The sequence below is a fragment of the Oncorhynchus kisutch genome, unplaced genomic scaffold, assembly GCF_002021735.2.
Source record: "Oncorhynchus kisutch isolate 150728-3 unplaced genomic scaffold, Okis_V2 scaffold771, whole genome shotgun sequence".
In the NCBI taxonomy this organism is placed as follows: Eukaryota; Metazoa; Chordata; class Actinopteri; order Salmoniformes; family Salmonidae; genus Oncorhynchus; species Oncorhynchus kisutch.
The window spans coordinates 5630-31047 of NW_022262716.1; the positions used below are offsets into that span (position 1 = coordinate 5630).

The following is a 25418-nucleotide window of genomic DNA, read 5'->3' on the forward strand; positions in this document are numbered from 1 at the left end:
CAAATGATGGGGTTTTTAAACCATGGGGAAGGAACTGTGATAGGGTAGGAAATAGGAGGAGGTGTGTCTTCTGATTGATGATTGATTGTTGACTGATTGGGGAGTGATGATTCTCACCTGTGAGGGGAGAAGGAGAGAAAAGAAACACACACACACAGGATACACACACACACAGGATAACTGTATCCGTAACACCTTTGTATCTAATTGTTCTCATGGAAGATGAACTTGAGATATGTCTTAATTGCAGATTGGACCCCAGGTGTTTATTTTGTCCTAGTTTAATCTTTTTTTTTTTATGGGGGAATGCACTTTTCTTATGTTGGAGCTAGCTTCCATCCCATTTTTTTGTTGTTCAGAAAACGAGCTGTTTGTTCAGGAAAATTTGAGCAACTTTAAACGTTTCTAATTGTTTTAGTATTATGTATTCTGCTTATAATCTATATAAAACTGATCACATATGACTTTATTGCTTTATATGAAATTAACGTGAGAAAAAAAACATTGAAAAATTGTATCACAGAATTTCTGAAAAGCTTCCACAAAATCAAGCATTTCTGGAAGTAGGAATCAGAAAAGAATGTCGCGAAATCCTGTATTGTGTTGGTAGATTGTCTTTATTGATGTCAGTATAGTCGCTTTAAATAATGCCACTTTAATGTTTACATATCTTATTTTACTCATCTCATGTGTAATTGTGTGTTTGTATGTTATACAATGTATTGCATCGTGCCTATGCCTCTCGGTCAACTCATCCATATATATGTACATATTCTTATTTCATCCCTTTAGATTTGTGTGTATTGGGTAGTTGTTGTGGAATTGTTAGATTACTTGTTAGGTATTACTGCACTGTCGGAACTAGAAGACAAGCCTTTCGCTACACTCGCATTAACATCTGCTAACCATCTGTGACCCATACAATGGATTTGATAGTGACATGAGGATAATAAAGGATAACAAATGCTGTACACTGTTGTAATAATATAACATCACACTGCAGATATAATGTAATGACAGCTGTCTTGTTTTGGTTGAAATATCTATTTTCGTTTTTTTTGCCTGACTTCTTTCCGTCGGAGGCCTGTAAAACATGCACAATGACTACGCTGATACGACGCTCACGAACATTTCCTGCAGCATCTCATAATCCAGACCAAACTCACTCGGAAAGTGGATACATTTTTCCCGCTGCTCTACGAGACCTCACCATTTCCTCAAGTTCTTTTCAGCCAAACAATTAGCTACAGGAAATCAGTTCCAGGTAACCTATTGCTAATGATTATTATTTGTTTTAATGATGCTTGTAACACGGTCTGTAAACCAACGCATTCCAGGATGAAACCGCACTGGTTTCCGCGGCCTGCTTTTGTTGTTCCCCCAGCTAGTTAGCTGTTAGCCTGTTAGCAACACATCTCCCGTCCAACCCGTTTGTGCAGCTAGCTAGCTAACATGCTAACTTTATTTCAGGGTCACGGTTGAAGTGTGACTTTTATTTCATAGTTAGCCAGCTGCCGACTCGCCTTCAATAAAATGACTGTACCGAGGAATTAGCTAACCGGTTGCTCATTGTTTAGCCACAGGCGTTTTGGTAGGCCGTCGTTGTAAATAAGAATTTGTTGTTAACTGATTTTCCTAGTTAAATAAATAAAACACATATTTGGTTTAGCTACTTAGGTAACCAGCTCGCAAAATTAGCACGACTAAACGTTTCAAAACTAACGTTATTCTTAATTTTCTTGCCTGCCGAAATCCCCCCCCCCCTCCTCTCTAATTTCCTCTTTTTTGTGCCTAGAGTCAAATACTTCCTGTGACAGACACTACTGGTCAACACGAGCCACCAAAATCCTGTCAAATACTTTATATAGAACAAACTTCGCAACCGAAATGAATAAATAATGTATGTGTGTTATATTAAATATTAAACATGCCTTCTGGATGGTAGCGGGGTGAACAGGCAGTGGCTTGGGTGGTTGTCGTCCTTGATGATCTTTTTGGCCTTCCTGTGACATCGGGTGGGGGACGTGCCCTGGAGGGCAGGTAGTTTGTCCCCCCCCCCCCCCCACGCATGTCACGTGTCCTACTTATATCAGTACATTCGTAACGACTTAAGGATGACACAACTTCTATTCGATCAAGTAAACCTTGTGTAGGAAATAAGCCATTACTTTTTTTGTTGACCAAAATTGACACACTTATTGACCTCCATACAAAAACTCCCTGCTTGGTGGGCAAAACAACAAGAAAAACGCCACCTATTGGAGGGAGACAGATTTGCAGCCGCGTTGGGCCTCTCTCTTCCTCTTCCTCTGGGTATACTTTGTAAATAAAAGTATTTCTATAAGATATTATGTGATTTATTTGTTTATTTTTTCCAGACTAAATGCTCAACAATGTGTTCTGTGTGTAGACCTGTTAATTATTGTCCACAATTATCAATATATTTTATACTAGTTATCATACAAAGAATAACTAAAATATTGTTATAAAATATTGTTATTATTATTTTATTTTTTTCAAGTCTAAATGGTCAACAATGTGTGTCCTCCTATCATTTATTGCACCTTACACAATTATCTGTATGTTGTGCTGCAGTAACAGGTCCATTCTACCCAGGAACACTTCTAGTTTCCAAATCCACTGAGTCTACACCCCCAGGAACACTTGTAGTTTCCAAGTCCACTGAGTTTACACCCCCAGGAACACTTGTAGTTTCCAAGTCCACTGAGTTTACACCCCCAGGAACACTTCTAGTTTCCAAGTCCACTGAGTTTACACCCCCAGGAACACTTCTAGTCTCCAAATCCACTGAGTTTACACCCCCAGGAACACTTGTAGTTTCCAAGTCCACTGAGTTTACACCCCCAGGAACACTTCTAGTCTCCAAGTCCACTGAGTTTACACCCCCAGGAGCGTCTCTTTTTTCGTAATTGAATCGCAATTGTATATCTTGAAATTGGGGAGAAAAAGGGGGTAAAATACACACAAAAAAACAATTCTAAACAACTTTTAACAATTTCCACTGAAAATTATACAAACACAGTGCAGATTGACAGTTTTTGCTGTTTGGTGCTGTCCTTGTTACCAAACTTTGCAGAATTTTCTGTGGAAATTGTTCAAATTAGTCCTTGTGCTTGGAGTTGTATGGTTTGTTTAACTTTGTATTCATTGGTTTTTCATACATTTTAAAGTGACATCTCTGTGTCTACATCACTCTGTTACCTATAATTAGGGGCAATTCCTAACACATGAAAATTCTTGTGTTGCCTAATAGCCTATAGGCGAATGTTTGAATAGGCTACTGAGGATGGAGTGGTCATTTCAATCACTGTATGTATCATATATTAGTAATGAATTTGAACTGAATATGCTTGTGTTTCTTATAGGGTGATGTTTGAATAGGCTACTGAGGATGGGGTGGTCATTTCAATCACTGTATGTATCATATATTAGTAATGAATTTGAACTGAATATGCTTGTGTTGCTTATAGGGTGATGTTTGAATAGGCTACTGAGGATGGGGTGGTCATTTCAATCACTGTATGTATCATATATTAGTAATGAATTTGAACTGAATATGCTTGTACCCAACAGCCAGTGTGTTTCTTCAGTTATGGCCTAATCTGACTTGCTGTTGCCGTCAATCCTATGTTTATTTTATGGAAAAAGGTTTTCTGCTGGACGGGATGTGTGGTTAGCTAGCTTAGATACATTTTTGCTGTCTTTTCTGGAGCCATACCACGATCGAGGTTTGTGAAAATCACCCTGAACTCTTTCGGTCTTCTCTTCTTTTAGATCCACCTCTAGCCTACCATGTCTGAACCAGGTTCTGGTTGTGGTGTTCCAGCCCAGAGAAGCTCACAGCGGGCTCCAGAGATGCTATTAGTGAAGCTGGGGGACTGCAGTCAAACACTGGAACTCAATGTGATTGTCAAAGAGGAGGAGGAGGAGAGAGAAATCAATGAGGGGGAGGAGGAAGAGAGAGAGGAGGACAGGGCCTCTGTTGACTCAGGTAAATTCAGGCTAAAATCATCTTTGGTTTAGAGAGTTGAACAACCCAAAATAGCTATTGATTTTCTGGTTTATTAAGAAATGTAAACTTAGATATGTTTTTGGTTGTTAAGTCAATTAGAGCATGCCAATTTCAAGTTAATCTTTCCAAAAATATATATATTTCTGAATATTTCGGCAAGTTAGCTGGCTAACTCATTGATTATTTGTATTATACCCCTCAGGCTTCTGTATGTGTAAGAGGGAAGGCGAGTGTCTACCGACCATTTGGCAATGCATTGTAATTTCACAATGCCATTATCTATGTGCGATGCTATGCAACAAGCCCCTTGCAAAGTATTCATCTCAATACTCCTTTAATCCAAATTAATGTTGAATCCTGCATTGGTAAGCTTAAAGCCTTTGTTTCTTTGTCAGTTTCTGACCATATATATGTTCATATTCTTACAGGAGAGATCCCCAACCCAGACTCAGTCAACAAGCCCAGTTCCACAGCATCAAGACTGCCTGGTAGTGGGAGTTATTCGTGCCCTCAATGTGAGAAGAGTTTCAGTTCCTCAACTATTCTAAAGAATCATCAAAGAGTACACACTGGAGAAAAACCTTTCCACTGCTCTGCATGTGGGAAGAGTTTCAGTGAGAAAGTAAACCTTAAGAGACACGAGAGAGTACATAGTGGAGAGAAGCCTTACCACTGCACCCAATGTGGGAAGAGCTTCAATCATTCTGGAAGCCTTAAGGAACACCAAAGAGTACATACAGGGGAGAAACCTTACCACTGTGCTCTTTGTAGGAAGCATTTCAGTCAGCCAGGAAGCCTTAAGAAACACCAGAGAATTCATACAGGGGAGAAACCTTACCACTGCTCACAGTGTGGAAAGAATTTTCGTTTCGCAGGAGACCTAAAGAGTCACCAGAGATCACACAGTGGAGAGAAGCCTTACCACTGTTCTCAGTGTGGCGAGGGATTCACTCAGCTCAGGCGTCTTAAACGTCATCAGAGGATACACATTGGAGGGAAGCCTGTCTGTGTTTTAAATGTGATTGTCAAAGAGGAGGAGGTTGAGAGGGAAATCAAAGAGGAGGAAAAGCGAGAAGTTGAGGAAGAGGAGGACAATAGTGGTATAGTTGACCCAGATACATCAACATTACCTGGTTGTAGTCTTTACCCCTGCCATCAATGTGGGAAGAGTTTCCGTTCCTCAAGTAATCTACAGAATCATCAAAAAGTACACATTGGAGAAAAGCCTTACCACTGCTCTGAGTGTGGGGAGGGATTCACTCAGCTACTACGTCTTAAAAGTCATCAGATAATACACAATGGAGGGAAGCCTGTTTGTGCGTTAAATGTGATTGTCAAAGAGGAGGAGGTTGAGAGGGAAATCAAAGAGGAGGAAAAGCGAGAAGTTGAGGAAGAGGACGACAATAGTAGTGTAGTTGACCCAGATACACCAAGACTGCCTGATCGTGGTCGTTACCCATGTCATCAATGTGGGAAGAGTTTCCGTTCCTCAAGTAATCTAAAGAATCATCAAAGAGTACACACAGGAGAGAAACCTTACCACTGCTCCCAATGTGGGAGGGGTTTCAGTGAGAAGGTAAATCTTAAGAGACATGGCAAAGTACATAGTGGAAAGAAGCCTTATCACTGCACCCAATGTGAGAAGAGCTTTAATTATTCAGGAAGCCTTAAGGAACACCAGAGAATACATACAGGGGAGAAGCCTTACCACTGCTCTCTATGTGGTAAGAGTTTCAGTCAGCCAGGAAACCTTAAGAAACATCAGAGAATACATACAGGGGAGAAGCCTTACCACTGCTCTCTTTGCGGTAAGAGTTTCAGTCAGCCAGGAAACCTTAAGAAACATCAGAGAGTACATACAGGCGAGAAGCTTTACCACTGCTCTCATTGTGGGGGGGGTTTCACTCAGCTAAGAAGTCTTAAAAGTCATGAGAAAATACACATTGGAGGGAAGCCTGCCTGTGCTTTCAATGTGATTGTCAAGGAGGAGGAGGAGGAGGAGGAAGAAAAGAAATAAGTTGAGGGAGAGGAGAGTGACGTGAAATAAAGGTGAAGTGAGAATACATAAGCAACTCTATAGTTATTGAAATTCACACCTATCCTTGCAATGGCATCTTCCGTGACGGCATGGTCATGGGCAGCACCATTTGAGTTTTAAAAATCAGTAAGGGTTTTTCCTGCACAACTGTAAAACCAGACTGTAGCCTTGTCACAGCCAGGTCAGCAGTCGGGGTAATTCCATAACGTAATAGTGTCATCCGTATTTAGATGAGATCGAGACAAGATCGTTAACAACTATAGTGGTTGCTGTAATAGTGCTATTCCCAGGCCTAAAGCCTGGTTTACGTTAACAATACGTGTCTCATTGTAAACCAGGTTGCCAGTCCGGGTCAAAGCCTGTGTTCCTGGCCTTGACCCAAGCATAATTTATTTAATGAATTGTTTCTGAACAGGATACCACCTCCTAATGTGCTACAGTGTGTATAGTCTGAACAAGATCCCTCCTCCTAATGTACTGCAGTGTGTACAGTCTGAACAGGATACCACCTAATGTACTGCAGTGTGTACAGTCTGAACAGGTACAAAGCCAAGGTTGGTGATTTACTGCTACCTGCAGTTATGGAATGTTATCTCAGGACTATAAATTAATTGGTTGACTCCTCCTCCTGACCTCCTCCTGACCTGGATGGAATTATACGACCTGGATATAGTGCACTACATTTGACCATGATTTTTGGAATGAGATGTTGGACGAGCAGGTGTCACACTACATCGGTAACCACTACAAACGTATCTTCCTCTATCTACTACCAAACAGAGAAACGCTCCATTTTCACATCTGCTGATGTTGGGTTGGTGCTTGAGGTTCTGAATATGTAGTAGAATGTTTTTGAAATGTCCCTTTTAAAGGTACGTATGCCCATGTACACGACTAACATTTAAATGTAAAACAGTTGACAGTAGCATAATCTATATTTGACTTGAGCTGAATACTGGGGCTGAGTCTATATATAGTATATACTGGGGGCTGAGTCTGTATATAGTATATACTGGGGGCCGAGTCTATATATAGTATATACTGGGGGCTGAGTCTATATATAGTATATACTGGGGCTGAGTCTGTATATAGTATATACTGGGGGCTGAGTCTATATATAGTATATACTGGGGCTGAGTCTATATATAGTATATACTGGGGGCTGAGTCTATATATAGTATATACTGGGGGCTGAGTCTACATATAGTATATACTGGGGCTGAGTCTGTATATAGTATATACTGGGGGCTGAGTCTGTATATAGTATATACTGGGGCTGAGTCTGTATATAGTATATACTGGGGGCTGAGTCTATATATAGTATATACTGGGGGCTGAGTCTATATATAGTATATACTGGGGGCTGAGTCTATATATAGTATATACTGGGGGCTGAGTCTGTATATAGTATATACTGGGGGCTGAGTCTATATATAGTATATACTGGGGCTGAGTCTGTATATAGTATATACTGGGGCTGAGTCTGTATATAGTATATACTGGGGGCTGAGTCTGTATATAGTATATACTGGGGGCTGTGTCTATATATAGTATATACTGGGGCTGAGTCTAGAGGCCTGAATACTGGGGCTGAGTCTGTATATAGTATATACTGGGGGCTGAGTCTATATATAGTATATACTGGGGGCTGAGTCTGTATATAGTATATACTGGGGGCCGAGTCTATATATAGTATATACTGGGGGCTGAGTCTATATATAGTATATACTGGGGGCTGAGTCTACATATAGTATATACTGGGGCTGAGTCTGTATATAGTATATACTGGGGGCTGAGTCTGTATATAGTATATACTGGGGGCTGAGTCTGTATATAGTATATACTGGGGCTGAGTCTATATATAGTATATACTGGGGGCTGAGTCTGTATATAGTATATACTGGGGGCCGAGTCTATATATAGTATATACTGGGGGCTGAGTCTATATATAGTATATACTGGGGCTGAGTCTGTATATAGTATATACTGGGGGCTGAGTCTATATATAGTATATACTGGGGCTGAGTCTATATATAGTATATACTGGGGGCTGAGTCTATATATAGTATATACTGGGGGCTGAGTCTACATATAGTATATACTGGGGCTGAGTCTGTATATAGTATATACTGGGGGCTGAGTCTGTATATAGTATATACTGGGGCTGAGTCTGTATATAGTATATACTGGGGGCTGAGTCTATATATAGTATATACTGGGGGCTGAGTCTATATATAGTATATACTGGGGGCTGAGTCTATATATAGTATATACTGGGGGCTGAGTCTGTATATAGTATATACTGGGGGCTGAGTCTATATATAGTATATACTGGGGCTGAGTCTGTATATAGTATATACTGGGGCTGAGTCTGTATATAGTATATACTGGGGGCTGAGTCTGTATATAGTATATACTGGGGGCTGTGTCTATATATAGTATATACTGGGGCTGAGTCTAGAGGCCTGAATACTGGGGCTGAGTCTGTATATAGTATATACTGGGGGCTGAGTCTATATATAGTATATACTGGGGGCTGAGTCTGTATATAGTATATACTGGGGGCCGAGTCTATATATAGTATATACTGGGGGCTGAGTCTATATATAGTATATACTGGGGGCTGAGTCTACATATAGTATATACTGGGGCTGAGTCTGTATATAGTATATACTGGGGGCTGAGTCTGTATATAGTATATACTGGGGGCTGAGTCTGTATATAGTATATACTGGGGCTGAGTCTGTATATAGTATATACTGGGGGCTGAGTCTATATATAGTATATACTGGGGGCTGAGTCTATATATAGTATATACTGGGGGCTGAGTCTATATATAGTATATACTGGGGGCTGAGTCTGTATATAGTATATACTGGGGGCTGAGTCTATATATAGTATATACTGGGGCTGAGTCTGTATATAGTATATACTGGGGCTGAGTCTGTATATAGTATATACTGGGGGCTGAGTCTGTATATAGTATATACTGGGGGCTGTGTCTATATATAGTATATACTGGGGCTGAGTCTATAGAGGCCTGAATACTGGGGCTGAGTCTGTATATAGTATATACTGGGGGCTGAGTCTATATATAGTATATACTGGGGGCTGAGTCTATATATAGTATATACTGGGGGCTGAGTCTATATATAGTATATACTGGGGGCTGAGTCTATATATAGTATATACTAGGGGCTGAGTCTATATATAGTATATACTGGGGGCTGAGTCTATATATAGTATATACTGGGGCTGAGTCTATATATAGTATATACTGGGGGCTGAGTCTATATATAGTATATACTGGGACTGAGTCTATATATAGTATATACTGGGGGCTGAGTCTATATATAGTATATACTGGGACTGAGTCTATATATAGTATATACTGGGGGCCGAGTCTATATATAGTATATACTGGGACTGAGTCTATATATAGTATATACTGGGGGCCGAGTCTATATATATTATATACTGGGGCTGAGTCGATATAGTATATACTGGGGGCTGAATGTCCCAAATGGCGCGCTATTCACCCTGTAGTGCACTACTTTCGACTATGGGCCCTATTCTGTAGTGCACTACATTTGACTATGGGCCCTATTCTGTAGTGCACTACATTTGACTATGGGCCCTATTCTGTAGTGCACTGCATTTGACCATGGGCCCAATTCAGTTGTGGATATTTTTTTATACCTGATTAAACTCAGTAGAAGGGCTGGTTTGTAATTGACATAAAATGTATTGTTATGTCATGATCTGGATGGAACCGGTGTTCCTTTCAGGGTTTGGAACCTGAAAGTATTTTCCAATTATTTTGTTCTGAACAGAACCGTTATTGTTTTTTTTGTTCCATTCCAGCAAAGTAAAGTTCTGAACCGGTTCGAACCATGACTCGCTGGGCATCTTGTTGTTATGACACGTATTATCTGTTATGACACGTAATATCTGTTATGACACGTATTATCTGTTATGACACGTATTATCTGTTATGACACGTAATATCTGTTATGACACGTATTATCTGTTATGACACGTATTATCTGTTATGACACGTATTATCTGTTATGACACGTATTATCTGTTATGACAGGTATTATCTGTTATGACACGTATTATCTGTTATGACATGTATTATCTGTTATGACACGTATTATCTGTTATGACACGTATTATCTGTTATGACACGTATTATTTGTTATGAGGTATACCTACGGAGGAGCGGCTTCTATGATGAAACTTTGAATGTCTTTGAACTTCAGAGAGTTGACTCTAACTAACTTTGGACCAGAACTATCCCTTAATCATGACTCTCAGTTCTATTACAGTACAGATAATGCCTCCTAGAGTTTTGGAAAGGTAGACCAGAGCTAGCTAACAAGCTATCTAGCTAACAAGCTATCTAGCTAACAAGCTTGTGTGTGCAGAACAGCACCAGAATTCAAATAAAATCTTACCTTTTTCATAGTTAATGAATCCAATGTGAAAAGTGATAACTATAGTATCCTTAACTAGCATTGAAATAGTTCATCAATGTTCTCTAATTAAACCTCTCTCTCCGTAATGTCTGAATCACGCCTGTAATGTCAGTAGCTACAGTAGTCTATGCATGCTTCGGTGGGAGGGGAGGGGGAATGTAGCCTACACACACTGGCAAATATTTTCAGCAGGCAGACACTGGGATACGTTTCTGAGTGTATAGGGACTGAAATAAAATGCCTGGAATGTAAAAGAACATTATTAACCAGTTCCCATACTTTTAAAATCACTGTTCTGTTCCGGAACAGTATAGATCCCTTTTGTTGTCAGTTCTGGTTCTGTTCCTTGAAATTCCGGTTTTCTTTTCTGTTCCCTGAACTGGTTCCAACCCCTGGTTTAGAATATTGTTCTGTTCCAGAACAGTATAGATCCCTTTCGTTGTCAGTTCTGGTTCTGTTCCTTGAAATTCCGGTTTTCTTTTCTGTTCCCTGAACTGGTTCCAACCCCTGGTTTAGAATATTGCTCTGTTCCGGAACAGTATAGATCCCTTTCGTTGTCAGTTCTGGTTCTGTTCCTTGAAATTCCGTTTTTCTTTTCTGTTCCCTGAACTGGTTCCAACTACTGGTTTAGAATATTGTTAAGTATCCATTAATTAAATAATAAATGCTAACAAACTGTAATCTTCTTCTTCATTAAAGGTGGATGATGTTGGTAGATTGTCTTTATCCATGAAAAGTCAGTATTGTATCATGGTGATGATAAATCACAAGAATAAAAGATGCCAGACATTAATTGTTGGAATAATATAACATCACACTGCAGGCCTGTGTAGGATGATCTACTTTACACACAGTCTCTCCTCTACTCGTTCATCTGCCCAGAGAAGACGGTACTCTGGTGAATGTCTGTGATGAATAAAGAGTGGTGCTCGTTTAATACAGTTAGATCAACGTTTAATACAGTTAGATCAACATTTAATACAGTTAGATCAACGCTTAATACAGTTAGATCAACGCTTAATACAGTTAGATCAACGCTTAATACAGTTAGATCAACATTTAATACAGTTAGATCAACATTTAATACAGTTAGATCAACATTTAATACAGTTATATCAACATTTAATACAGTTAGATCAACGTTTAATACAGTTAGATCAACGTTTAATACAGTTAGATCAACGCTTAATACAGTTAGATCAACATTTAATACAGTTAGATCAACGCTTAATACAGTTAGATCAACATTTAATACAGTTAGATCAACGCTTAATACAGTTAGATCAACGCTTAATACAGTTAGATCAACATTTAATACAGTTAGATCAACATTTAATACAGTTATATCAACATTTAATACAGTTAGATCAACGCTTAATACAGTTAGATCAAAATCAAATTTTCGAGCTCTACCCAGTAGATTTTGCGGTGACGTAGTGTCCCCATGAGTGACAGAACACTGAGCCAATCACGGAGCAACTAGAGAACATTACCAGACCCCTATGCTTCGTATTTTCCGCTGGTTGTCCCACCACCACAGAAGGCACTGAGCTCGGCTGAAACACCTGCATTTTGGAGCTGCCTTACTCAAGAAAGCAAAAAAAAAGAGACCAAGTTTGCATGTGGCTTTTATTAACTCAATGCTTTATTTATTTATTTTACATTGTTTGCAAACTGAAATGTGACACGTATTAATGCCAAAATAACACGCAAAACAGGCAACAATAAAAACATATACATATATATATATATACATACACATACCATACCAGTCAAAAGTTTGGACACACCTACTCATTCCAGGGTTTTTCTTTATTTTTACTATTTTCTACATTTTATAATACTAATGAAGACACCAAAACTATGAAATAGCACATATGGAATCATATAGTAACCAAAGAAGTGTTAAACAAATCAAAATATTTCTTATATTTGAGATTCTTCAAAAAGAACGCAGCACAACTATGCAGTTACCCATACTTGGGACTGGGCAAAAACTCCCTATTTTCAGCCACAGACTAATTTTTTAAAATGTATCTGTCAGATGGCCAAAACATGCACAACTACAACAGCTGATATGACAATCACAAGCATGTATCGCAGTGCTCCATTAATCCAGACCAGACACAGTCAGCAGGGTTAGGGGGTCATGGCAGCAACACACTAGCTGTATCCTATCCACATTAAGACTTCAGGTTTTCGGAATTTGATTTCAAAATAAAAGTCCCGGGGATAAACTTTTTTTGCAGCTTTGTATAGGGCATAATGTTAAAATGATGTTAAAATAATAATAATTAGTCCAGCAACACTGTATTATTCAGTGCCCCATGAAATGACACCATATGTACACTGAGTCTACAGAACATTAGGAACACCTTCCTAATATTGAGTTGCACCCCCTTTTGCCCTCAGAACAGCATCAATTTGTCTGGGAATGGACTCTACAAGGTGTCGAAAGCATTCTATAGGGATGCTGAGCCATGTTGAATCCAATGCTTCCCACAGTTGTGTGAAGTTGGCTGGATGTCCTTTGGGTGATGGAGCATTCTTTATCTACACACAATACCGCATAAAGACAAAGCGAGAATAGGTTTTTAGACATTTTTGCAAATGTATTAAAAATAAAATACAGAAATAGCTTATTTACATAAATATTAATCCTTGAGATGTTTCGACAACTTGGAGTCCACCTGTTGATTGATTGGACATGATTTGGAAAGGATAACACCTGTCTATATAAGGTCCCACAGTTGACAGTGCATCAGAGAGCAAAAAACAAGTCATGAGCTCGAAGGAATTGTCCACAGAGCTCCGAGACAGGATTCTGTCGAGACATACATCTGGGGAAGGGTACCAAAACATTTCTGCAGCATTGAAGGTCCCCAAGAACACAGTGGCCTCATCATTCTTAAATGGAAGAAGTTTGGAACCACCAAGACTCTTCCTAGAGCTGGCCACCCGGCCAAACTGACAACTATCTCTGCTGCACTACACCAATCAGTAAAAGGCACATGACAGCCCGCTTGGAGTTGGCACCTAAATGTCTCTCAGACCATGAGAAACAAGATTCTCTGCTCTGATGAAACCAAGATTGAACTCTTTGGCCTGAATGCCAATCGTCACGTCTGGAAGAAACCTGGCAGCATCCCTACGGTGAAGCATAGTGGTGGCAGCATCATGCTGTGGGGATGTTTGTCAGCGGCAAGGACCTGGAGACTAGTCAGGATCGAGGGACAGATGAACGGAGCAATGTATAGAGAGATCCCAATGAAAACCTGCTCCAGATCACTCAGGACTTCAGTCCGGGGTTGAAGGTTCACATTCCAACAGGTCAACAACCATAAGCACACAGCTGAGACAAAGCAGGAGTGGCAACGGGACAAGACTTTGAATGTCCTTGAGTAGCCCTGCCAGAGCCCGGACTTGAACCCCATCGATGCCTGGAATGTAAAAGAACATTATTAACCAGTTCCCATACTTTTAAAATCACTGTTCTGTTCCGGAACAGTATAGATCCCTTTCGTTGTCAGTTCTGGTTCTGTTCCTTGAAATTCTGGGTTTTCTGTGAGAGACCTGTCTCTGGAGAGACCTGAAAATAGCTGTGCAGCAACGCTCCCCATCCAACCTGACAGAGATTGAGAGGATCGGCAGAGAAGAATGTGAGAAACTCCCCAAATACAGGTGTGCCAAACTTGTAGCGTCTTACCCAAGAAGGCTTGAGGCTGTAATCACTGCCAAAGGTGCTTCAACAAAGTACTGAGTAAAGGGTCTGAATACTTATGTCAATGTATTATTTACGTTTTTTAGTTTTAATAAATGTGCAAAATTTTCTAGAAACCTGTTTTTGCTTTGTCATTATGGGGTATTATGTGTAAATTGATGTGGGAAAAGTCAAGGGGTCTGAATACTTTTACGAATGCTCTGTACACAATCCATGTCTCAAGGCATCACATTTCTTCTTTAACTTGTCTCCTCCCCTTCATCTACACTGATTGAAGTGGATTTAACAAGTGACATCAATAAGGGTTCATAGCTTTCACCTGGTTTCACCTGGATTTATTTCACCAGTCTATGTAGGCCATCATTGAAAAATAAGAATTTGTTCTCAACTGACTTGCCTAGTTAAATAAAGGTTAGACGTGTCAAATTTCACCTGGATTTATTTAACCAGTTTTTGTCATGGAAAGAGAAGGTGTTCCTAATGTTTTGTACAATGGATTGGGTGGAGTAGAAGGCCAGCAACACGCCATATAATTGAGTCTCCCATGAAATAATACCTTATATACATTCTACAGACCCTACTGAGGATTCCCTAGTGCAGCGCCTAGAATAGTTTTCACTCTATCAGCCAATATGTATTTCATATACCTGGTCTGGGCTCGGGGGCCTGATGGGTGTCACACTTTTCCCCTATCCCTAGCGTTTAACACTTTTCCCCTGTCCCTAGCGTTTAGACACTTTTCCCCTATCCCTAGCGTTTACACACTTTTTTCTATATCTCAACTAAATACGGGTTATTGACACTTTTCTACTATTACATGGGGGGGACTTTTATTTTTGAAAGTTTCCGAAATTCCGTGACCCGGAAGTACTTCATTATTGTTGCTGACTAGACGCTGATGTCGAGATGCAGGTGGATGATTGATTCTGCTTGCGCTCTCACGGGATCTCATCAACCAAACACTTAGCCAAAGGAAATCAGTATCAAGTAGCCTACTGCTAACATTTTAAATGTGAGCTTGTAAATTTGGTCTGTACACTAACGCATTCCGTGAATCGTTAGTGGTTGCCGCGGCCTGTCTTTGTTGTTATCCAAACTAGCACTCCAATCCAACCCGTTTGTGTAGCTAGCTAACTAGATTCAGTCAGAGTTGAAGTGTGTCTTTTATTTTATATTTAGTCATCTATCATTGCATTGTGGGTAAAATGTCTAGCGAGGAATAAGATAGCTGGCGACTAGCTAGGTAGTTAGCTAAATTATCTTGACCAACCGTTGCTAAACTAATTGGCTAATTGGTTTGTGTTAATCCCTGTTGGACGGGATGAGTTGTTAGCTATTTTAGATACCTACATATTTTTGGAACTATCCCACGATCAACGTTAGTGAAAATCCCCCAGAACTTGTTGAGGTCTCCTCTTTTAGATCCACCTCCAGCCGACCATGTCTGAGCCGGGTTCTGGCTGTGGTGATCCGGCCCAGAGGAGCTCACAACAGGGTCCGGAGGTGGTGTCAGTGAAGCTGGAGGACTGCAGTCAAACACTGGAGCTCAATGTGATTGTGAAAGAGGAGGAGGAGAGAGAAATCAAGGAGGAAGAAAACAGTGACTCCGGTAAATTCAAGCTAACAACATCTTTGTTTTAGAGCGCTATACAAATCAGGATCAATGAGTTAACCAGCTAATTTTGCTAAACAACCCCACATTACAGTTGTTTTTCTGGTACATTAAGAAATCTAAACTTGTATGTGTGTTTTGGGTTGTTGAGTCAAATTAGACCATGCCAATATCAAGCTTCAAGTTATTTCTGAATATTTAGGCAAGTTTGTATTTATTATGGATCTCTTCCTGAGGTCCAGCAAAATGAAGGCAGTTATACATTTTAAAAACATTACAATACATTCATAAGAGATTTCACAACATATTACGCGTGTGCCCTCGGGCCTCTACTCCACTACCACATATCTACAACACAAAATACATGTGTGTATGATTGTTGCGTCACAGTCCCAGCTGTTCAATAGCGTGTATTTTTAAAAATCCTTTTAAAAATTATTTCAGTTAAATACGGAACCATTCCGTATTTTATCTAACGGGTGGCATCCATAAGCCTAAATATTGCCGTTACTTTGCACAACCTTCAATGTTATATCATAATTATGTAAAATTAGTTGGCAATGAGCCAGGTGGCCCAAACTGTTGCATATACCCTGACTCTGTGCAATGAACGCAAGAGAAGTGACACAATTTCCCTAGTTTAATATTGCCTGCTAACATGAATTTCTTTTAACTAAATATGCAGGTTTAAAAATATATACTTCTGTGTATTGATTTTAAGAAAGGCATTGAGGTTTATGCTTAGGTACATTCATGCAACGATTGTGTTTTTTCGCAAATGCGCTTTTGTTAAATCATCCCCCGTTTGGCGAAGTTGGCTGTCTTTGTTAGGAAGAAATTATCTTCACACAGTTCGCAACGAGCCAGGCAGCCCAAACTGCTACATATACCCTGACTCTGCTGCACAGAACGCAAGAGAAGTGACACAATTTCCCTAGATAAAAGAAATTCATGTTAGCAGGCAATATTAACTAAATATGTAGGTTTAAAAATATATACTTGTGTTTTGATTTTAAGAAAGGCGTTGATGTTTATGGTTAGGTACACATTGCTTTTTTCGCGAATGCACTTGTTAAATCACACTTTTGGAGAAGTAGGCTGTGATTCAATGATAAATTACCAGGCACCGCATCGATTATATGCAACGCAGGACAAGCTAGTTAACCCAGTAATATCAACATAATAGTGATTATGTTAAGATTGATTGTGTTTTATAAGATATGTTTAATGCTAGCTAGCACCTTACCTTGGCTCCTTGCTGCACTCGCATAAGAGGTAGTCAGCCTGCCACGCAGTCTCCTCGTGGAGCGCAATGTAATCCAAAAATGCCGGATTACCGATTGTTAGGAAAACATTCCGATTAATCGGTCGACCTCTAGCATGAGTGTCCGAGCTGTGTGCCAGTAGTTTAAACAGACAGCTCAGTGCTTTTAACATGCCAATACCACTTGAGCTATGAGAGATTGACATGCATATTATTAATACTCTCTGTGTACATCCAAAGGCCAAGCAGCGACTGAACAGTATTCAGGTGCGACAAAACTAGGGCCTGTAGGACCTGTCTTGTTGATAGTGCTGTTAAGAATGAAGAGCAGCGCTTTATTATGGACAGACTTCTCCCCATCTTAGCTACTGTTGTATCAATGTGTTTTGACCATGACAGTTTACAATCCAGGGTTACTCCATGCAGTTTAGTCTCCTCAACCTGCTCGATTTCCACACTATTCATTACAAGATTTAGTTGAGGTTTAGTGAATGATTTGTCCCAAAATACAATGCTTTTGGTTTTTGATTCCTTGCCACCTATTCTGAAACTAACTGCAGCTCTATGTTAAGTGTTGCTGTCATTTCAGACGCTGTGGTAGCTGACGTGTGTAGTGTTGAGTCATCCTCATACATAGACACACTGGCTTTACTCAAAGTCAATTAGACCATGCCAATATCAAGCTTAAAGTTATTTCTGAATATTTAGGCAAGTTAACTGGCTAAACTCATTGATCCTGCTTTGTAGTATAAACCCTCAGGCTTCTGAATGTGGGAGGATGAGCGCCAAAACAAATGACTGTCCAGTAACTCACCAGTGTGCAATGCATTGTAATGTATCTGTGTGTGATGCAAAGCAACAAGCCCCTTGTAAAGTCTGTTCATTGCTCTGTTAATGTACACACACTCCAGCTCACATCCCACCAAATTCATGTTGAATCCTGCATTTTTTAAACCCAAAATCCTTTGTTCCTCTTTCTGGTTCTTACCCAATATGTGTTCATATTCTTACAGGAAAGAGCTCCAACCCAGACTCAGACAGCAAGCCCAGTCCCACAGCATCAGGAAACCGCAGACAGAAGCCCCAACCCTGCTCTAGCGACAGTTTTATTTGTCCAACTCACCTCAAATCATACCAACCAACTCCCAAAATAAATAAGACTTACCTTTGCCGTAAATGTGGGAAGAGTTTTCAGACACCAAGCAAGCTAAAGGCTCATCAGAGTATGCACAATGGAGAGAATCCTTACCCCTGCTCCCAGTGTGAGAAGAGCTTCAATCATTCAGGAAGACTTAAGGACCATCAAAGAGTACATACTGGGGAGAAGCCTTACCACTGCTCTCTTTGTGGGAAGAGTTTCAGTCAGTTAGGAAACCTGAAGACTCATCAGAAAAATCACAAGCCTTACCACTGCTCACAATGTGGGAAGAGTTTCAGTGAGAAAGTAAAACTTACGGGACACGAGAGAGTACATAGTGGAGAGAAACCTTACCACTGTACCCAATGTGGGAAAAGCTTCAATTATTATTCAGTACTTAAGGAACATCAAAGAGTACATACAGGGGAGAAGCCTTACCACTGCACACTTTGTGGGAAGAGTTTCAGTTGGGCAACAAACATAAGGAATCATCAGTTAAGACACATTGGAGAGAAACCTACATGTACTCTCAATGTGATTGTCAAAGAGGAGGAGGGCGAACAGAGACACATTAAGGCAGAAGAGCGAGAAGTTGAGGTAGAGGTGAAGGAAGAGGCTACATAAGCTAACTCCATAGGAATGTAAAGGAACACCTATCCTTGCAATGCTGTCTTCTGTGACAGGGCATAGGCAGCAACATTGAGGGCTATCTTTTAAAGTAATGTCTATTCTACTTCTATAAGTGTATTGGAAGGTAGAAAATCAACTCCAGAAGGTACATACCACCACTTACTTTGATAGTGTACAAAGCCAAGATTGGTGATTTACTGCCAGCTGTAGTTATGGAAGGTCAGCTCCATATAATTCACTGGTTGACCCCTCCTGCTGACCTGGATGGAATTCTGTGATCCTTCCTAAACGCATAAGGGACCACGTTAGAGACAAGTGAGTTTCGCTTTAAACATGTTATCCACTGGGTTGTACTCGGTGCTTGTTTTTTCCTCAGTCAATCAATCAATCAGTAGTAAGTCCCCACCCAGTTGACTACTTTAAAGTGTTGAAAACCCTCAACGGCGCTGCCTGTGAGCCTTCTATCCACCTCTATGGTGGACTGCCTGTGAGCCTTCTATCCACCTCTATGGTGGACTGCCTGTGAGCCTTCTATCCACCTCTATGGTGGACTGCCTGTGAGCCTTCTATCCACCTCTATGGTGGGAGAACAAAGTGCTGCTGGATATATATGACACAGTCCCCTTTAAAAACATATTTGTGTTTTCCACCCTGGGTTTAACTGAGACAGGAAGTAAAGTTGTTTTTAAATTCTCTACTGGCCCTGGTGTATTCCATATACATTGGACGGGGGACAATGGAGGGGGGCGGGACACGAAGTGCAGCTGGATGTATACGACACAGTCCCTCTCAAAAACGAAACATATTTGGTTAGTAGAGACCTTAATGAATTATTTCCAACACACTTTAACTGAGGAGACAGGGCCTACAGACAGGGCCTACAGACAGGGTCCTACAGACAGGGGCCTACAGACAGGGGCCTACAGACAGGGGCCTACAGACAAGGGCCTACAGACAGGTCCTACAGACAGGGGCCTACAGACAGGGCCTGCAGCCCAATATTTCAACATTGTATTTTTCAATATTGGTCCTAAAAAGTTGTCTTTGAAGCAATTTTTTTCCATAAGTAACTTATTGCATTTTCTTATTAGCACAATAAAAGGTGGCCATTGATTAAAATTGAATCTTTTGAATCAGTTATTGATGTTGAAATTCAGGCTTTTATGTTGAAGATTTTTAATAGAAATTGTATTTTTTTGTGAAATAAGGTGTCAAGAATGTGTATTTTAATTGACCTGCCTGATAAAGTTAAGGTAAATAAACGCATTATATGAGAGTGATGTCATTGTTTGTGCTGCTGGCAGAACAAAAGGTCAAACTGTGTGGTTTGTAATGATTCTGTGAACTCTTAGATCAAATAGCCAAAAGGGTGATAAAACATGATTCAATAGATTCTCCACTGGGTCGAGCTGAGGCTCAATGTAAGATCAGAGACATGTTGGTAGATGTGTGGCAGAAGGGTTTGGATTCAGAGACCAAGGGCCGGCATTTATAATCCCTCCAAAGGAAGGTTGGAGGACCAAGATTCCAAGGTCAGACTAGGAAAGAAGAGGTGGCTCCCTCCAAAGGAAGGTTGGAGGACCAAGATTCCAAGGTCAGACTAGGAAAGAAGAGGTGGCTCCCTCCAAAGGAAGGTTGGAGGACCAAGATTCCAAGGTCAGACTAGGAAAGAAGAGGTGGCTCCCTCCAAAGGAAGGTTGGAGGACCAAGATTCCAAGGTCAGACTAGGAAAGAAGAGGTGGCTCCCTCCAAAGGAAGGTTGGAGGACCAAGATTCCAAGGTCAGACTAGGAAAGAAGAGGTGGCTCCCTCCAAAGGAAGGTTGGAGGACCAAGATTCCAAGGTCAGACTAGGAAAGAAGAGTTGGCTCCCTCCAAAGGAAGGTTGGTGGATGAAGATTCCAAGGTCAGACTAGGAAAGAAGAGGTGGCTCCAATACCAAATCGTCCCTTAAGCCCTGCTGCACCCCATGTACTTGTGTAGATCTGAGAGGATTTGATAACACTGTAGAGGGGAGAGACCATTGTTAAGAGACCATTGTTAATTGAATTCATCATTCCATTTGGTTGGCCTTCATGTGAATGGTTTGTGTCTGGACTCTATGGTTTTCTTGTATTGTTCTACATACAGTTCCTACAGTCTTTCAGCAAGTGTTCATACCCTTTGACCATTCCAAATTGTGTGTTACAGCCTGAATTCAAAATGGATTCAAGAACAACATTTCTCTCACCCATCTACACACACTAACCCATAATGACAAATTGAAACCCTGTTTTTGGAAATGTTTGCAAATTTAGTGAAAATAACATTTCAGATAAGCCTCCATTTTGATTTACATGTTGAATGTCTCAGTAGTATAGGGCCAACACCCTGTGTAGCCTACTGAAAGAAGTAGACAAACGTTCACTCTGCTATCATTACTCGGGTAGACTTCCATTTTGTTTTACATGTTGAATTTACTCAGATAGACTTCCATTTTGTTTTACATGTTGAATGTCGCACTAGTATAGGACCAAAACTGTGTAGCCTTCTAAAGTAGACAAGCGTTGATTTGATATAAAACAACAGTTGGTGATGTATACAGTTACATTTCAGATACTTTATTTTGTACATTTTCAGCTACATTTTTTTGACAGCTGACATTGCTAAGCTAGTTATCATAGTAATGGCAGGTGTGTGGAGCGGTGGTGGAGGCTGCTTGGTGGTGGTGCTCGTGCTTCCTATCACTCAGAAGTTATGTAACAAGCTACGGTGACAACAACGCCTGCCATGGACGTCTCCAATGCTTTGAATGACCAAAATCATAGTGTAAGAACACTTTTAAAGCTTCAAGGGATAAGATGATCTAACGTTCAGAACGACCTTTTTTTGGGCTAGCCACTACAGTCAAATAGCTAGCCGCAGCAGTCCACTAGCTAGCCACTACAGTCAAATAGCTAGCCGCAGCAGTCCACTAGCTAGCCACTACAGTCAAATAGCTAGCCGCAGCAGTCCGCTAGCTAGCCGCAGCAGTCCGCTAGCTAGCCACTACAGTCAAATAGCTAGCCGCAGCAGTCCACTAGCTAGCCACTACAGTCAAATAGCTAGCCGCAGCAGTCCACTAGCTAGCCGCAGCAGTCCACTAGCTAGCCACTACAGTCAAATAGCTAGCCGCAGCAGTCCGCTAGCTAGCCGCAGCAGTCCGCTAGCTAGCCACTACAGTCAAATAGCTAGCCGCAGCAGTCCACTAGCTAGCCACTACAGTCAAATAGCTAGCCGCAGCAGTCCACTAGCTAGCCACTACAGTCAAATAGCTAGCCGCAGCAGTCCGCTAGCTAGCCGCAGCAGTCCACTAGCTAGCCACTACAGTCAAATAGCTAGCCGCAGCAGTCCGCTAGCTAGCCACTACAGTCAAATAGCTAGCCGCAGCAGTCCACTAGCTAGCCACTACAGTCAAATAGCTAGCCGCAGCAGTCCACTAGCTAGCCACTACAGTCAAATAGCTAGCCGCAGCAGTCCACTAGCTAGCCGCAGCAGTCCACTAGCTAGCCACTACAGTCAAATAGCTAGCCGCAGCAGTCCACTAGCTAGCCACTACAGTCAAATAGCTAGCCGCAGCAGTCCACTAGCTAGCCACTACAGTCAAATAGCTAGCCGCAGCAGTCCACTAGCTAGCCACTACAGTCAAATAGCTAGCCGCAGCAGTCCACTAGCTAGCCGCAGCAGTCCACTAGCTAGCCACTACAGTCAAATAGCTAGCCGCAGCAGTCCGCTAGCTAGCCGCAGCAGTCCGCTAGCTAGCCACTACAGTCAAATAGCTAGCCGCAGCAGTCCACTAGCTAGCCACTACAGTCAAATAGCTAGCCGCAGCAGTCCACTAGCTAGCCACTACAGTCAAATAGCTAGCCGCAGCAGTCCACTAGCTAGCCGCAGCAGTCCACTAGCTAGCCGCAGCAGTCCACTAGCTAGCCACTACAGTCAAATAGCTAGCCGCAGCAGTCCACTAGCTAGCCACTACAGTCAAATAGCTAGCCGCAGCAGTCCACTAGCTAGCCACTACAGTCAAATAGCTAGCCGCAGCAGTCCACTAGCTAGCCACTACAGTCAAATAGCTAGCCGCAGCAGTCCACTAGCTAGCCGCAGCAGTCCACTAGCTAGCCGCAGCAGTCCACTAGCTAGCCACTACAGTCAAATAGCTAGCCGCAGCAGTCCACTAGCTAGCCACTACAGTCAAATAGCTAGCCGCAGCAGTCCACTAGCTAGCCACTACAGTCAAATAGCTAGCCGCAGCAGTCCACTAGCTAGCCGCAGCAGTCAAATAGCTAGCCGCAGCAGTCCGCTAGCTAGCCACTACAGTCAAATAGCTAGCCGCAGCAGTCCACTAGCTAGCCGCAGCAGTCCGCTAGCTAGCCACTACAGTCAAATAGCTAGCCGCAGCAGTCCACTAGCTAGCCGCAGCAGTCCACTAGCTAGCCGCAGCAGTCCACTAGCTAGCCACTACAGTCAAATAGCTAGCCACTACAGTCAAATAGCTAGCCGCAGCAGTCCACTAGCTAGCCGCAGCAGTCCACTAGCTAGCCGCAGCAGTCCACTAGCTAGCCACTACAGTCAAATAGCTAGCCGCAGCAGTCCACTAGCTAGCCGCAGCAGTCCACTAGCTAGCCGCAGCAGTCCACTAGCTAGCCACTACAGTCAAATAGCTAGCCGCAGCAGTCCACTAGCTAGCCGCAGCAGTCCACTAGCTAGCCACTACAGTCAAATAGCTAGCCGCAGCAGTCCACTAGCTAGCCACTACAGTCAAATAGCTAGCCGCAGCAGTCCACTAGCTAGCCGCAGCAGTCCACTAGCTAGCCACTACAGTCAAATAGCTAGCCGCAGCAGTCCACTAGCTAGCCGCAGCAGTCCACTAGCTAGCCACTACAGTCAAATAGCTAGCCGCAGCAGTCCACTAGCTAGCCACTACAGTCAAATAGCTAGCCGCAGCAGTCCACTAGCTAGCCACTACAGTCAAATAGCTAGCCGCAGCAGTCCACTAGCTAGCCACTACAGTCAAATAGCTAGCCGCAGCAGTCCACTAGCTAGCCGCAGCAGTCCACTAGCTAGCCACTACAGTCAAATAGCTAGCCGCAGCAGTCCACTAGCTAGCCACTACAGTCAAATAGCTAGCCGCAGCAGTCCACTAGCTAGCCACTACAGTCAAATAGCTAGCCGCAGCAGTCCACTAGCTAGCCACTACAGTCCACTAGCTAGCCACTACAGTCAAATAGCTAGCCACTACAGTCAAATAGCTAGCCACAACAGTCCACTAGCTAGCCGCAGCAGTCCGCTAGCTAGCCACAACAGTCCACTAGCTAGCCGCAGCAGTCCGCTAGCTAGCCGCAGCAGTCCGCTAGCTAGCCGCAACAATCCACTAGCTAGCAGCAGCAGTCCGCTAGCTAGCCGCAACAATCCACTAGCTAGCAGCAGCAGTCAGCTAGCTAGCCGCAGCAGTCAGCTAGCTAGCCACACCAGAGAAGACAGAGGAAGTGACAGAAGAGGGTAAATTTAGAGACACCAGAGAAGAGAACAGAGAAAGTGTCATAAGAGTGCAGATGGAGAGACAACAGAGAAGACAACAGAGAAAGTGTCATAAGAGGGCAGATGGAGAGAGACACCAGAGAAGAGAACAGAGAAAGTGTCAGAAGAGTGCAGATGGAGAGGGCAACAGAAGACAGAGAAAGTGTCAGAAGAGTGCAGATGGAGAGGGCAACAGAGAAGACAACAGAGAAAGTGTCATAAGAGGGCAGATGGAGAGAGACACCAGAGAAGAGAACAGAGAAAGTGTCAGAAGAGTGCAGATGGAGAGGGCAACAGAGAAGAGAAAGTGTCATAAGAGTGCAGATGGAGGGGGCAACAGAAGACAGAGAAAGTGTCATAAGAGGGCAGATAGAGAGAGACACCAGAGAAGACAGAGAAAGTGTCATAAGAGTGCAGATGGAGAGGGCAACAGAGAAGACAACAGAGAAAGTGTCATAAGAGGGCAGATGGAGAGACAACAGAGAAAGTGTCATAAGAGGGCAGATGGAGAGACACCAGAGAAGACAACAGAGAAAGTGTCATAAGAGGGCAGATGGAGAGACAACAGAGAAGACAACAGAGAAAGTGTCATAAGAGGGCAGATGGAGAGGGCAACAGAGAAAGTGTCATAAGAGGGCAGATGGAGAGAGACCAGAGAAGACAACAGAGAAAGTGTCAGAAGAGTGCAGATGGAGAGGGCAACAGAGAAGACAACAGAGAAAGTGTCATAAGAGGGCAGATGGAGAGACAACAGAGAAGACAACAGAGAAAGTGTCAGAAGAGTGCAGATGGAGAGAGACCAGAGAAGACAACAGAGAAAGTGTCAGAAGAGTGCAGATGGAGAGACACCAGAGAAGACAACAGAGAAAGTGTCATAAGAGGGCAGATGGAGAGACAACAGAGAAGACAACAGAGAAAGTGTCAGAAGAGTGCAGATGGAGAGGGCAACAGAAGACAGAGAAAGTGTC

General features: G+C 42.1%; 2 protein-coding genes across 2 annotated transcripts; both read left to right on the forward strand.

Moving 5' to 3' along the window:
* The first annotated feature begins 1094 nt into the window (after positions 1-1094).
* LOC109883033 (zinc finger protein 883-like) lies at positions 1095-7116 on the forward strand. The gene is made up of 3 exons (XM_020475094.2): positions 1095-1264; positions 3796-4012; positions 4462-7116. Exons 2-3 carry the CDS (start codon positions 3814-3816, stop codon positions 6048-6050), a joined length of 1788 nt encoding a protein of 595 aa, XP_020330683.2. The 5' UTR covers positions 1095-1264; positions 3796-3813; the 3' UTR covers positions 6051-7116.
* Positions 7117-15136: 8020 nt separating this feature from the next.
* Positions 15137-19187, forward strand: LOC116361906 (zinc finger protein 239-like). The gene is made up of 3 exons (XM_031816285.1): positions 15137-15285; positions 15696-15882; positions 18163-19187. The coding sequence occupies exons 2-3, from the start codon at positions 15714-15716 to the stop codon at positions 18909-18911; spliced, it is 918 nt and encodes a 305-aa protein (XP_031672145.1). The 5' UTR covers positions 15137-15285; positions 15696-15713; the 3' UTR covers positions 18912-19187.
* Positions 19188-25418: the final 6231 nt, after the last annotated feature.

What these genes read in the sequence shown, in the direction of transcription:
- LOC109883033 (XM_020475094.2), top strand. Translation starts at nt 3,814, where the DNA reads ATGTCTGAACCAGGTTCTGGTTGTGGTGTTCCAGCCCAGAGAAGCTCA. An exon ending in CAGGGCCTCTGTTGACTCAG is followed by an intron (nt 4,013 to 4,461) that starts GTAAATTCAGGC and finishes ATATTCTTACAG; the next exon opens with GAGAGATCCCCAACCCAGAC.
- LOC116361906 (XM_031816285.1), top strand. Translation starts at nt 15,714, where the DNA reads ATGTCTGAGCCGGGTTCTGGCTGTGGTGATCCGGCCCAGAGGAGCTCA. An exon ending in GGAAGAAAACAGTGACTCCG is followed by an intron (nt 15,883 to 18,162) that starts GTAAATTCAAGC and finishes ATATTCTTACAG; the next exon opens with GAAAGAGCTCCAACCCAGAC.